Here is a 15,669-nt window from a genome sequence, read left to right on the forward strand (position 1 = left end):
GCCCCTGGGCCCCCTTCTTCACTTCACCAACTTTTGCACTGATCAGCTCGGTGGAGTATGGCCAAAACAACCCCTAAACGACTGTCGCTAAATGTCAAGTCAATTGTATGTTTTTTTGGTTTTACGCAGACGCGCACATGCTGTGCTGGCACAAACATGCCACTCGTCAACATTATTGTTCAACATTGTAAAAGAAGCTGTCGAATGGACGGATTTTCATCCTGCAGTGGATTGGCAAAGAGATGTACACATACACCGTTCGTTTTTTATTCACTACTATTATTATTATTCACTTGCATTTGTCAACGTAAGATGTGCGAAAACGATGTGAAACGCTCGCTTCTTTCGGCTCTAAGCGTGGCTGTGCTTGACCACTCCTGTGTACTTTTTTTAGGGAGATATTGGCCGCGATGGGAAGGGAGGACCTCTGGGACCCAAGGTGACGTTAACTCCTCGGCCAGAAGTGGCTCCCCCTCTTATAAGCCCACTCAATCATTCCCCCTCATCACCCACACTGCGTTTCCCCGCGCTTGAATAATGTAATAACCTGTAAAACTCACCTTCAGTCAAACGGCAAACACCGCTTGTATCGCGCGGGGCGTCGTTAATTTTTAATCTCCGCAATGACTGAGCGCCGTAATGAAAAAAAAAAATTATGTTTTTTTTTAACTCGACAATTTGTCTTGCCTGCCGTTACAGGGGGACAAGGGCACATCTGGAGACAAAGGACAGGTAACACCACCTAAAGTGGACGCTTCATTTAGCCGCTAATCAGATTGTCACACTCGCTCCCCAGTTACATTTATTATGTTACCGACGGTTTTCCCCGCCTGATGAATGGCGAATTGTAGCTTTTTTGTCTGTTGAAAAAAAATACTTGTGGTTAACTTTGAATCGGCGGTGACGTTTATGGCATAGAAGTAGGTCCAATTGCCTGAAACGTCACCGATTACATTGGTTACATTGGTTAGCACTCTGGCCTATGAACCTGGCCACCGCTAACATCAGGGGCTAGGGTCAGAATTGTTGTTTGTGCACAGACGCACACATGTATTGTGAATATGTCAAGTCCACCTCCCCCATCGGTCTGGAGCACTCTGGCCAGACTACGTTCAATCCATCCCGTCTCACGAAAGCCTTTGGGCCTTCCACCGAAGGTCACCGGCATCTCCGCTACGCGAGGATCGCCACAGGCCTCGGCCTAGCGAAGTCGTCTCTGAATTATGCACAAATGTACGTGCTTGTTATTATCACCATTATTACTGTGTGTGTGCGTAGGGAGCGGTGGCGCAGCGGTTAGCGCGCTGCGCTACGAACACGGCGACCCGAGCTCCATTCACGCTCACGGCCCAACACCAGTGACGATTATCTGAACCGGTTCTGGGCCTCCCTTAAGTCAACTCAGCCTCAAATGAGTGCCTTGTATTTTACGTAGCAAACATCGCCACTGGGGAGACTAAGGCGGTCGGGCGTGGTGCTGGCCACCCACCCCCTCGTGTACCGTGCTGGCCTTCAAAGGTGCTCGCTAACAGCACTTGCCCCAAAAGTCTGTTAAGACTACACGGGGCGGTGTCTTTGTGCGTGTGTGTGTGTGTCTGTGCGTGTGCCCCTGCTTGTGTGTGCGCCTGATGTGTGCGCTCTCCCCGTGGCCGTGTTGGTCCCAGAAAGGGCTGCGAGGCCTCGCCGGCCAGAAGGGCGTTCTGGGCCAGCGAGGGTCCCCTGGCTACCCCGGCTCCCGAGGAATCACGGGGCCGAGAGGAAACCCCGGAGGCAAGGGCCTTGCTGGGCCCCCAGGTCCAGCCGGCCCATTGGTAAGGCTTCTATGACTTCATCTTCTTGGTTCTTTCGGTAAAGTCACGTAGAAGAGAAATAATGAAATAAAAATAACAAATTTAATTATTCTCACGACGCTTCGGCCACAACGCAAGCAGCCGTCCTCAGGTGAAGAACAGGTCTGTCGGAAAGACAGCGTCTGAATGAACACCACCAGGCTTGGCAGCGTATATTTAAGCTGGGTTGGAGGGGGAAGAGCGCCTTGACAAAGGAATTTGCATATCAAGAGGTTAGTGTAAATGCGATTGGTATTACCTTAGAGTCGCGGCATCTCTTCAGAAAGGCGAGAGACTCGATTAGCTGAGCCTTCTTATCCCGGAGTTTGTTGAAAGTTCTTAAAGTTTTGTGGAATCCCACCCCGTAGTGGCGGTTAAATTTCGATTTAAAGCTTTCGTGACTGCAGGGATTCATCTTCTTGGTTCTTTCGGTAAAGTCACGTAGAAGGGAAATAATAAAATAAAAAAAATAAAACATAATAAAATAATTCTTACGACGTTTCTATGACTTCAAGGATTTGCGAGATGTAAGGAGCGCTTGCTTTATAAATGCATCAGCAACTCAAAGCGTCTTTGTGTCACTTCTCATCTCAATAGCCTCCTGTGCCCCCTTGTTGTAGTAGTTTTTATTTTAGCCTAGGGGAGCCCCTTATGGCAGCCGTCCCTATGTGGCACCGTTGAGTACAGGCAGACAGACCTCGTTTAGCCCCCCCCCCCTCCCCGGAGAACGTTGATTCGTCATAGCGCACTTTGTCCTGGAGGATTTTTTTAAATATAAAAAAATGTTTAAGAAAATAAGTCATATTTTAAAAAAACTTATTTTTTTAAACACGCTTTTATGAAATGTACTAGTCATGGCAGAACTCCACGACTCCAGGAAGTGGCCCACGAAGCTTGCCATAACGTAAGGGACCGTGGCCAATTACAGCCAACGTCAGTTGACCGTGGACAATTAGACCCAAGCCGAAACATAACATATAAATAATAATGTTTCAAAATATATATTTTTATTTTTTAAGATAGAATATAGTATTGTCATCAGTATGACATGAGTATACCAAGTTTGCAGTCGATACCACATTGGGAAATGGGTTAAAATTGAGTTACAAGATTTGAGGATACAACAACGACAACAACAACGACGACAACAACAGACTGAGTGAGTTAAATTAAAGCGTATCATTAAAACAATCTCCAAAGCGCTTACGAGCGAGACCACGCAGCTGAACTGGCCGAAGAAACAATACCCGCCCCCATCATTCGCTCGGCCAATAAGAGCGACACACGCTCTCAGCCAATCAGACCCCACCACCCCTTTTCGCGGTTCGATTATCACGATTGGTTTTTCACGATTACGTAAAAAATAAATAAATAAATAATTACATTGCTAATAAATATATTAATTTTTGCTAATAAATAAATAATTGCTTAGAAAATAAATAATTTTTTGCAAATAAATAATTTTTTTTGCCGGGCGAGAACTCATGAGACCAAGGGTAATAGAGTTTCGGGCTCCACCTAAAGGAAACCTCACCACAGAAATCTCGACTGAGGGGCATCACTGATGAGACCACTCTGACAGTGAGTGGCCCGCACTGCGAGCCCAGCAAGCAGCGCCTCCAACCTCGCATCTGCCACCGCTGCGATGTAAAATGCACTCGTGAGTACGATGCATAACGCTGACAGACGTTATATGAACTAATTTTTTTTTATTCATGAAATCATGTGCACCACCTGTATTAGTATTATTATCACTATGACCGATACGCAGTGAGAGGCCTTCGTATATTGCTCATAGGAAAACAATGACGCTGTCAGGAACGCATCCCCCCTGTATGCAGTGGTATGACGACTCCTTTTAGCACCGATTTGATTAGCGCTCACTTCTCCAGGAACGCATCTTAAGCGCTCGGCTGAGGTCTGCTTATAATCAGCGAGTTTTTTTTAACATTCTTTCCCATAGGAATGGCTGGTAAGAGCACCACTACAGGACCGCTCGTCAAGTTATTTATATTTTTAAAAATTTACCTGCCGAGAACTCCAGGGGTCCCGCATAATCCCACTTGGCAAATTTGACCCGGGGCATTCGTCTCCCAGTAGGGGGCGACAATTGCATTGTGCAAACTCAATTGAGTAATTCTCAGCATCATTAAAATGTTTTGCCAAATTTTAGACCCCGACGCCAGTATGCAACATCCCACTCTTGCTAATCCCGTCGTGGGGGTGGGTGGCGGGGTCCCGCTGTGAAGTGGACGTCGCGCATCGTTATTGCTGTTATCATTATCACTACGGTTATTAACGCCCGCAGTAATCGATCGGGGTGGCCGCTGGGTTTGAACCACGATCCTCTGCGGCGAACAACGAACACGCCACCGCTGGGGGGACGCGTCGCTGTTCACAGCGGGGAAGCTCGATGGCTCGGGGCGGCTGCTGCCGTGCTGGACGAACGCTCAGCCAGCCGGTCTATGTGAATGTTGGCTCCGATCTAATATTTGCACAACCCCGGGAAAATATGATTATTTGTTCCTACCGGCAAAAAAAAAAATCCGTTTTGGTTACTTAGAAAAACGACAGTTGGGTACAAATATTCAGGAAAATATAGGTTCTTATATTTCCAAATATTGGTTCCAAAATGGAACAGATATTCATTCCTCACAGAACAAACATTCGGGGGTGGGTGGGGGAACACATTCTCTTGACACGGGCCCTGCTGAGATCCTACCAAAAGGCTTCAGAAATAGCTTTGATAACTTCACGTGACCATTGTCCAAACCAGGGGGGGTGGGGGTGGGTCGGTCCACTGCTCGCTGCAATAATTTCGGATGGAATTGGCTTTGTCTCGTGACGTGATTGTGGAATATAAATGGAAGGGGGGGGGGAGGCAGAAGCCAAAACACCATATGACAGAGTAGCGAATGAAGGGAACGACACATTATTGAACAAGTGTCAGCCTTGTCTTTCGCTGTCCTCCTCCGTGCGGAGAGGAGAGGGGCAGAGTCGCGTCTAAAATCCGTCGATGAGACGTGTGGAGAAGCACGTGTACGTCGGTGTGGACGTTGAACTTCTTTCGCGCACCGCACTTAGCCAATCGTGCTACTCGGAGGTGCGTGGACCATGGAAACAGACGAGAAGCTTCACAAAAGCGCACTCGTGGGTCGAGAAAGAAAACATTCTGGTGGTGGGTTTAGGCAGAAAATGAGGCAGTGAAACCCAGACACATGATGGAGATTTTCCGGTGCGTTTTAGTTTTTTGACCACATGTTGTTCAGCGTCACGTCTAATGTTTCAGTTCCTGAAGAAGCTGTCAGCACGTAGACCGAAACGTCGGACTACATTTTTTTGTTTTATTTTGCCAGGTAAGGCCCACTGAGCTATATAGCTCTTTTTCAGAAGCGACCTGACCACAAATGATAGCCTAATGAAGTGGCTTACCATGTGGAAATGTATAGCAGCCAAATATTCTAAACGCGTGTTTCTAAATGTGGAGAAAAAAAAAACAGAGGACCCCGAGAAAAATCCACACGACCACGGGGAGAGAAACACCGCAAACTCCAAATAAACAGGCGTCGTCAGGGTCAAGATCGAACCCACGACGCGAGGTAGTGAACATCTCACCACCTTGGCGCCCCAAACGATACGCGTTACGACCTGAAAGCACGCTCTTAAGAGCTATCTATGCAGCACAGATGCAAAAAAACCTACGTAGCGGCATGTGATGCAGATTTTAGACTTGGCGGACTTGGGTTGGCACAAATTGACAGAAAAAAACTTTTTTACTTTATAAAACAAATATCGTTTTTATAAAGTACAACGTTTTAAAATTACGTTGAACACGAAGTCATGCGCTAAATTACAAAACACGGCGGTTTAAATTTGGGAATTAATGTCCCCCCCCCCTTCCCTCCTCCCTCCCCGTCTAAAAACTCGTGCTTAATACATCGGCTTCATTTATAAGCGAGCGGAGGGCACTCCTTAACAAAGACGAAAGCCAAACACAATGCGGATAACGAAGGTGATGCATCGGCATTGTTTTCTTTGCGATGCCAGGGACCCGAGTTGTAATTGGAATTTATCTCAGGGTCCTACCCATGGGGCCTACGCTACATTTTTTCTCCCGGTGGGGTGATATTTTCCCCTTTTTCAGAATTCCATAAATTGACTTGCCTGTGCCACTACCGTGTGCGGATGCACCTCTACTAATGAGGAATTTTAGAACGGTCCTTTGGCCTCCTCTTCTACGCTGGCCACACGAAATTGGAAGGCGTGGGAGTACCCCTCCCCGCACTTAATTCTCACCGCACGTGACCTGCCGTTCGACTGGCCTGTGGCGGATCCCGTTCATACCGCCGGTGTGGACAGAGGCGAGGGGAATTAACAAACAAACGAAAAACTTGCCCATTGGTTCGAACGGGAGATTGAACCGGCGACCTCTGGTTTGCAAGTAGAGCGTTGTTAGCCATGAAACCATGGCAGTCTGGTTGAAATGAAGACCGTATTTGCCGTATTGGTAAGACGTACTTTTTCCCCTGTCATTTTTAAGCAAGCGTTGGGGGGGGATAGCAATCTCACAATCTGGTCACGTCTGTCTGTGTACGTGGGGAGCGCTCACGCAGCGGTTAGCGCGCTGCGCTACGAACCCGGCCACCCGAGTTTGATTCTTGCTCATGACCAACACTGGTGACGATTATCTGAACCGGTCCTGGGCCTCCTCTAGGTCGACTCAGCCTCAAATGAGTGCCCGGTGCGGTGTTTAAACATCGCCACTGAGGAGACAAAGGCGGTCGGGCGTGGTTTTGGACACCCACCCCTTCGTGTGCCGTTCCGGCCTTCATAGACGCTCGCTAACAGCACTTGCCCCAACAGTCTGTTAAAGGCTATACGGGGGATCTTTGTCTGTGTGCAACTAGATTTGTTGAACTTTACTGACATCTCCTGGCCAAACTTACGACCCAACACACCTGCAACACCTGTGAACGCATCTGAGGGAGATGCCAATAAAAAAAAAGTCCACACACAGACCGGTCCACAAACCTACTTGCTGTGCCATCTATGTGGTCACCTCGCCGACCGGGGCATTTGGCCCGAGGCTAAATTGCAGCCGGATCCGTTCGGCTCCGCAAACACGGAGAATATTTCCACACCGGGCCACACCACGTTTGGTACACCCCTCGCGATGGCTGTGGCTTCTCGTCTGCTCTGTGTAGTATTCTCGTGAAGGATCCGACTGGGTAGTTGGAGGCAGTTGCCCTCCAACAACGAGCGGATTGCCCAGTGGCTAAAATGCAACAAGTTGGCACGGTAGGAGGTACAACTGGTGCAACTGCCAGTTTCCTTCGTCATGCAACCCATTGCACCTGGGTCTGTCCCGTGACCTCCTGTCAGCGAGCTATGGACACTTCATGTGACCCCAAAGTTCACCTGGCCTGGCACAGGCGCCGTGATGACGTGACCGTCACTAAGTGCCGAATAGCGGGCACTGGTATTGGCTACTCGTCACATGCCTACTCCGGCCTTCAACGAGTCCGGCAACAAAGCGGAAGAGTAGGCCGAAAAGCAGCGGGTGGTGGGAGGGTGTTAGGGCAGATCGTCAAGGGTTGGGTGTCTTACTGTGCAAGCATCTGGGGGATCTGGCGAAGGGGTTGAAAGGCATTGGGCATCAGTGACTCCGGCCTCAATGACATCCCGATCGACTCCGGTGTGCCGGCGACCCCGGAGAAAATGTGCAGCGGGAAGTAACGCCCAAGGAGGTTTCCCCACGGCGTCCGCGTGTACGTTGAACTCCAATCGCACCGCACGTAGCCAACCGTGATAATCTCGCCGCGATTCACCAAACCCTCGCCTCCAAATCGTGCCATCGGCGAAGTTTGGGCTAAAGTGCCGGGAAGGTTTCGGGGTGGTGATTGTGTTGGGGGGGTGGGCGGACGGTGGTTTCCGTGCTGCTCAGAGGTCCCAACCGGGTACCCGATACCCGTACCCTACCCGATACCCGGCTACCGGTACCCGGCCGGGTACGGGTAGCCGTTTGCGACCCTGGTGCGGCCGGGTACGGGTAGGCCGTGAGTCACTGGTGAGTCACCGTTTGTCACTCATTTCGGGTAGAGTACGGGTAGGGAACGGGTACCCATTTGCGACCTTGGTACGGGTAAGGAATCAAAACTCGTTTGCGACCTCTGGACTGCTGCTTGGGCCTCTGCTGCCCCCACGTGACTGCCTGTGGCTACCGCAGGGCTCAAGCCTCAACGACTCGGTGGTGGCGGAGCTGTGCCGGCGCGTCGTCATGGAGACGGTGGACAAGTACGCGGGCGCCCTGCGTCGCACGTGCATCGCCGCCTGCCCCAACAACGGGCGCGGACTGCTTGGCTTGCCCGGACCGCCAGGCCCGCCGGGACTCCCCGGCAAACCGGTGGGTGTGAAGCCCAACGGTCATCGCTGCAACACACGGGCAATCTGCGGTGCCACCCTGCACCCACGAGAACACCGTTCACGATGGTGCCAGTCTGGATTCACTACAACACCATTCACCATGGTGTCAGTCTGGATTCACTAGAACACCATTAACCATCATGCCACCCTGCACCCACTACAACACCGTTCACGATGGTGCCACCCTGCTCCCACTACAACACCATTCACCATGGTGTCAGTATGGATTCACTAGAACACCATTCACCATCATGCCACCCTGCACCCACTTCAACACCGTTCACTATGATGCCACTCTGGATTCACTAGAACAGCACGAAAGGCAAATTACATTTAAGCAACTTTCAGGAGCCGATGTGCTGGTGACATCACTGCAGCGACACAATGCCCTCTTCGTCATTCATGCATCGGTGACATCACTAGGGAACGCCCCCGAAGTGAGTTTAACGTTTATTTGTGTCGTTAATGAAACTTCAAACCTGTGACGGAGAGAGCCGGGGACGCACAGCCTAGATACGTACAAGTTGCACAACAGCAGTATTTTCACAGTTTTTTCTGCTTTAGCGTGAGAACTGATACATGTTATTGCCTACACTATCTGAAAACCCAGCAAACATTTGTTTGACGGGCTTGCCTCTGCTGATGATTCCCAGAGGGTCAAAACTATTCCCGACTTTACCTGCTTACACAAATGCTGCTCAAAAGCACAAGTGCAGGTGACTCGGATGACCATGGACTAGAAAAGTTTAATATTTTCTTTTGTGTAGAAAAAAGTGAAATTTTCTGTTAACTTACGGTTCCTTCACTAATCCTCCACGACAGCGCATGGATAATTAATTGTGTTCTTACATCATAAGAGCTCTTTATTCTTTGGGTTACATCTTCCTGTCATCATTCATAAGTTACAGTGTTGACCGCTGTGTAGTCCTGCGAAGTCTATGCAAGGTCGCACCCGTATTGGCCTAGCCTCTGTGGATAGAATAATCATCGACTCAAACCGTGTTTACCTTTATCTTAAGCATTGATCCACTCCCCGTTAGTCTCTTTCCGTCTCTCCATCTGTGCCTCCGTCCGTCTGTAAGTCCGTCTGTCTGTTCATCCCTCCGTATGTCTCTCTGTTCATCCATCTGTGTGTCTGTCTCTCTGTCCATCTCACTGTGCGTCCGCCTCTCCAACTTTCTGTCCATCAATCTGTGCTTCTGTCTCACCGTCTGTCTGCTTGTCTCTCTGTCCGTCCCTCCGTCTGACTGCCCGTCTGTTAATTCGTTCATCCGCTCCGTTCTGTCTCGCTGCGCAGGGAGAGCAGGGACTCGTGGGATTCGATGGGGATGTTGGACTCCGGGGTTTGACCGGCGACGGAGGGCAGCCTGGCGATCCTGGAGAGAGAGGTGCGTGTGATCCTGACGTCTCTGAACGTTGTCTTAGAAAGAATCTCGTACCCATTTTCCACTGCAGCAGCCAAAGCGTGCCACGGACGTGAATGTACGTGTGTGAACTTGTTTCGCACCGTACATAGCCAAGCGTGCTAATCGGAGTTGTGGGGGAAGGACAAGAAATTCGTTTTTTATCGAGATGATTTTAAAGTACATCACCCCAGTGGCGTCCTGATATCGGAAGGAGCAGCATTGCAGACGGCCGCAGAAGCGTTTCTGTAAGCAAGCGATGCAGTGACCATCTTTGTTCGATGGCCAGCAAAAAGCCGCTGCAGCGAGGATGACCGGAGTTCACGTGATGGTTTATACTCCTTGACGAGATCAGCAAGGCTGTGTGGTCGATTTGTGGCCAACACTTTGTGTGGAATGAGTGCGACCTTATATGCCGCTGCGTTTGAGTCATACTGGCTGACGTCACATACAACGGATGCGTCATTAGCCCCTCCCCTGGTCCTGCTTGGCCCTAAGCCAGATTCAGATGTCATTTTAGACCAGAATATTTGGATGCAACTTGGAATGACAAATTGCCAGTGGAAAAGCACCCTGTCATTGGCAGCCGCTGGAGAATGTATTCGAGATGAATTATTTAGTTTTATCAGGCAGGAAATTACGTTTGCAATTGGAGATCTGCCTTACAACTAAATTACCCAGAATGCAGCAGTCTCGTCAGCTATCATAGCTCAGCAGGCTTGAGTTTGGATATTGCTTTGATGGGCAACCACTGGTCATGAAGCCTGTATTATCAGCTGCTGTGGAGCTATGTTGTCAGCAGAGGGCAGTGCAGCAAATAAATGGTTGTTGCTGTACCAGTGGTGGGCAACCAAAGCAAACAAGAAGGGCCATTCTTTTCGAATTCGGGGGGAAAAATATGATTCAAGAGCCACAATACATGCGAATACGAGACGGTGGGTCCCTTGATAAACAACATCACGAAGCACTCCTTAATGAGCCGACTAGGTCGCGGACTTCTGCCCATTGGTAAACTGGACTCCCACGGTGAACTGGACTCTCACGGTGAACTGGACTCCCACGGTAAACTGGACTCCCACGGTAAACTTGACTCCCACGGTAAACTGGTCTCCCACGGTAAACTGGACTCCTACGGTAAACTGGTCTCCCACGGTAAACTGGACTCCCACGGTGAACTGGACTCCCACGGTAAACTTGACTCCCACGGTGAACTGGACTCCCACGGTAAGCTTGACTCCCACGGTAAACTGGTCTCCCACAGTAAACTTGACTCCCACGGTAAACTTGACTCCCACGGTAAACTGGTCTCCCACGGTAAACTGGACTCCCACGGTAAACTGGTCTCCCACGGTAAACTGGACTCCCACGGTGAACTGGACTCCCACGGTAAACTTGACTCCCACGGTGAACTGGACTCCCACGGTAAACTGGACTCCCACGGTGAACTGGACTTCCACGGTAAACTGGACTCCCACGGTAAACCGGACTGCCACGGTAAACTGGACTCCCACGGTAAACTGGACTCCCACGGTGAACTGGACTTCCACGGTGAACTGGACTCCCACGGTAAACCGGACCTCCACGGTAAACTTGACTCCCACGGTTAACCGGATTCCCATGGTGAACTGGACTCCCGCGGTAAACTGGACTCCCACGGTAAACCGGACTGCCATGGTAAACTGGACTCACACAGTAAACTGGACTTCCACGGTGAACTGGACTCTCACGGTGAACTGGACTTCCACGGTAAACTACATAGTGAACAGTCGGCAACCAAAATAGCAAGAAGAGCCATTTCTCTTTCGAATTCGGTAAGAAAAGAAACTCAGTATTTGAAGAGCTGCAACGCAGTCCTTAAAGAGCCGCATGCGGCTCCAAATTCGCAGGTTTGCCGACCCCCGTGTTGCTGCGCCATGCCCCACTACCCATGCTTCCCGCACCTTCGAAAACCCACATCGACCAGCCTCGTGGACAACGCTTGGCTGATCCTCGTGACCCCTACGACGTCGAGAGGTCGTCATCCAGCAGTGGATCGACAAATGGGCTGTGTGTGTGTACACTCGCGAAGGGAAAGATACATGTTATGCCACTGCAGGTTTAGTTGCTGTAAATGTGCATTTGTGTGTCTATGTGGAGCATGCCACAGTTGTCAGTGCACTGCACTTCAATTCTAGTGACCTCAGTTCGATACCTTGGTCGTGGATGACAGCAGTTGCATTGAGTGTCTATAGCTGGTTTGGTCCTCCTCTTGGTCAACTCGGCATGAAATTATCACGTGGTGCGATCTGTGCCTTGAGTAGCAGCGTTGGGGAAGGTAGTGAAGGTGTGGCCAAGGTAAGTTTGGGCAGCATCCTCCCATTTGAAGTGTCACGCCGGCCTTAATAGGCACTCACTAACAACACCTGCTCCAGCAGGGTGTGTGGTTCAACTGGATGGATATTTTTGTCATTGTGGGTATGTGTGTGTGTGTGAATGCGAGCTGAGCATTACTGCAACGGTTAGCGCGCTGCGCTACGAACCCGGCGACCCGAGTTCGATTCCCGCTCACGGCTAACACCGGTGACGATCATCTGAACCGGTCCTGGGCCTCCCCGAACCTCAAATGAGTACCTCGTGCAGTGTGTAAACATCAGACAAAGGTGGCCCGGGCATCGCGCTGGCCACCCACCCCCTCGTGTGCCACCGTGCCGGCATTCACAGGTGCTCACGAACAGCACTTGCCCCAACAGTCTGTTAAGGCTATACGGTGGGGATCTTTGTCTTTGTCTTTTGTGTGTGAATACAAGGTAAATCGGGGATCAAAGGAATCAAAGGAGCGGCAGGAATTGGGCTGCCTGGATTGGATGGCCTACAGGGTCCCGTCGGTGAGTGGACAGCGCAGGATTGCAACATTCACTGCGCCCACGCGTTGCCCCAGTTGCAGGCTGTGTGGACACGCGCAACGTGTCAACTCCAGCACATCGGAGGAAAAAAGAGCTGGTGGATCGCGTAGAGATTCGTCAAGTATTTAATTGGCAGCACCGTCTGGGCAAAGCACATGTTCTTATTTGCAAGTAGTGCATTCGTCCTTGGTTTGTGTCTCTCCAAGTGTATGGGTAACCCCTTCTAATCAACGTGGCCGGTTGTCATCCGTGTAAGTCCTGAAAATCAACGGGACATTACGCTAAAAGCGTTCTTCATCTTTGATCACCTTCACGAGAGCCGTCGTACACCCCACCCTGCCCACCGTCACGGACGCACAGGCAGGACAGAGCGCCGATAGTGAATAGCATCAAACACGCGCAAACCTGAACCAGAGAGAGCGTTAAACGGATGTGCCACTCTGCGTCGCCCGTCTCACCCCGTTATCCCGGACGCAGGCGCGCCAGGAATACCGGGCATCGCGAAGGACGGCGTGCCTGGGATGGAGGGCCCCAGGGGTTACCGGGGCCGACCGGGCCCCCCTGGCCAACCCGGCATGCCCGGCGAGCTCGGCAAGTGCGAGGCGCGCGATTGCGGGGCGCCGCCATTCGGCCTACACGCCGCCATCGGCCTCCTCAAAAGCCACAAGCGACAGTCTTAAGGCCCGCGCGCAGGACTTCTTGGGCCACGCCTCGTCATCCGTCTGCCGTCCCCCCTCGCCCCACCAACCCCGCCCCTCCCCCCCCCTTCCCCTGGTTCTGTGTTTTACCAAAAGGGCAGCACGGTCCTCGCCTCGTGCGCCTCCTTGAGAACGCGGTGGCTTCAGCTGCCCCCCCCCCCGGGGCCAACGTTACACGCTTAACACGCGGGGCGGGCGGGGGGAGACTCGAGAGAAAGCGAGAGAACGTCTTCAAATCCGGCTCTTTCGGTGGAGGCAGTTTCCAAGAGCTACTGCGGGTCGTGCGCGTGTTCCCGTGCGGGTTAAAGCGGCGTGCGGCCTTGCTTTAATGTAACCGTGTGTGAGCGCGCGCATCGGGAAGCCTGGCTGGTGCCTGATTCATGTGTTGTTGGCGATTGCCTCCTTAACGGTCAAACTTTTTTAAACAATTTTTTTTTTAAGAGAACGCGTCGATCGACATCCCCGTCGCTAACAATGGGTACAAATCCCGAGGGCGATGTTGCGTTGTGGGCCATTTTGTCGAGGAGTTGATCTGGCGCCTCCGGAGTTTATTTTCTTAATTATTTTCGGTGTAAAAAAAGATAAAAAATGAAAAGTAAACATTCCGGCGGAGCAGTGAGTTGGGTTGATCGGAATGCACACCTCTTTTTTTTTTAAAGCAAATGTTCCTTCACGTGGTGCTATTCTATTATAAAATATGCTGTGCCCAATGTTCATACAAGTGCAGTCCATACTTCCCTTTATGTGCCTTGGGACCTCCCAGATGGCCTGTGAACGGTCTGAGCAAATCGCCAGTTTTTCGAAGTGCATTTTTTTTATTTTGCTTCTTTGATTTTGGTCACTTTAAAAGTCGTATTTTTTATTATCATATTTGCTTGTCCACGCTGTGAATAACCCGGTGGATTCACTGTGCAAAGAACAGCAGAGTGATGGTGTCCAGACATTTGTTTTTAATTCAGAAAGTGTACAATGGTGAATATAAAATGTTTATACGACGCTTATATTTTTTTTTTTAACCACCTGGGGAAAAAACTTGAGTGCAAAAAAAATAAAACATCTGTACATTTTTTTTTTTTACAAAAAGAGCATGTCATTACATCATCAAATTGTTAAACGTGCGTTCACCAAACAGCGTGTCGAGCTGGAAGATTTACCGTTGAGGGCTCGGGTTTTTGGTTTCGTGTCGAGATGAAGACGACTTTTTTTGGGGGTTGTTAATTCAACGAATCCCCCCCCCCCCCCCCCCGCCGCCGGTAGTGAACACAACAATCGATGTAAATATACTGTGGCAAAAAGTGCATTACAGTCAAAATCATCTTCCGTTTCGGGTCTCTGCACCCTGCACGGCGTTCCTCAAATAAATGCAAGAAACTACCAAAGAATTGGCGCAAACGGTCTTTTTTTCCGACACCCCGCGCCGACGAAACGCTTGGCACAAGTCACGCCGAACGCGCAAAGCGCCGTCGCCCCACTGCGTTGCTCTCACGCGTGCGCGCTATTTAGGTGCCATCACAACGAAACGCATTTTTATCCACGGAATTCACTTGATTTTCTCTCGGTGCCCACCATCGCTCGGAGTGGGGATATCTCCGACCCTTGACTTACGACGCCGTTTGCCTGCCGGGGTGGCGGGGTTGCCCATCGGCCGTTTATTATTTTTTTGCGCCCGTCTCTTGCCGCGCCATCCCTCCATCCAATCCGCCGGTGCCCTCGGTTTCCACTGCAAGTGGAAGTACGGGTGATTGTACAATGTGCCGCACGCACTCCAAATGTAACTCGCATTTTCGTTCGTTACCGGCTTGGGAACTGAACTTCGCGTGGCGATTGCTGCGGCGGTGTCAACCTCCAACCTCTTCACGACCGTATGAATATTGAGCAAGCCAGTGAATGTGATTGCCCCGGTAAGTCAACTGTGTAATGTTTGTGCACAAGGCGGGGGGTGGGGGGGGCGAATCAAGTTTGGCGATGTGCAGTAACAACTAATCCACCAACTTACCAATGATGTTTTTTTAAATATATATTTAAACACGCAATAAAGAGGATGGAATTGGCACGGTGTTGTGTTTGTGAATAGACTCCACTGTCTTACAGAGAAGCCTGCGCAGGGTAACTTTCGTGCATCATCAACGCTGTTGTTGGATCACGTCTTGTTCGTGAGCACCTATTAAGGCCGGTGATGACGAGGCAGTGGGGGTGGGGGGGTGCTGTAAGCTAGTACTTTACCCAGCTGCCTCTTTCACCAGTGCTGACGTTTACACAGCTCAGGAACACGCCAGTTGCTATTTTAAGGCTGAGCTGACCTAGAGGGAATCCAAGAACAAGGTGGGCCATTACGTGCCATTGACGTTGCCTCTGTATAGCGCAGTGGGCTTTACCTGGTAAAAATAAAAATAAACATTTGTTTAGTGGGCATCCTCTTGACCTTTCTTAACGG

The 15,669-nt window shown here is 50.5% G+C and overlaps 1 protein-coding gene across 1 annotated transcript in view; it reads left to right on the forward strand.

Annotated features, from left to right (window-relative positions):
* LOC144938521 (uncharacterized) overlaps positions 1-15,154 on the forward strand; it is a 34,274-nt gene extending 19,120 nt beyond the window's left edge. The window contains exons 10-16 of the mRNA XM_078866411.1: positions 395-439; positions 700-732; positions 1,665-1,811; positions 8,056-8,232; positions 9,550-9,640; positions 12,442-12,519; positions 13,015-15,154. Of these exons, the coding sequence (XP_078722537.1) occupies positions 395-439; positions 700-732; positions 1,665-1,811; positions 8,056-8,232; positions 9,550-9,640; positions 12,442-12,519; positions 13,015-13,217 (774 nt within the window). The 3' untranslated portion in view covers positions 13,218-15,154. The remainder of the gene's footprint in view (positions 1-394; positions 440-699; positions 733-1,664; positions 1,812-8,055; positions 8,233-9,549; positions 9,641-12,441; positions 12,520-13,014) is intronic.
* Positions 15,155-15,669: the final 515 nt, after the last annotated feature.

The sequence above is a fragment of the Lampetra fluviatilis genome, chromosome 22 (genome assembly GCF_964198595.1).
Source record: "Lampetra fluviatilis chromosome 22, kcLamFluv1.1, whole genome shotgun sequence".
NCBI classification, from domain to species: Eukaryota; Metazoa; Chordata; class Hyperoartia; order Petromyzontiformes; family Petromyzontidae; genus Lampetra; species Lampetra fluviatilis.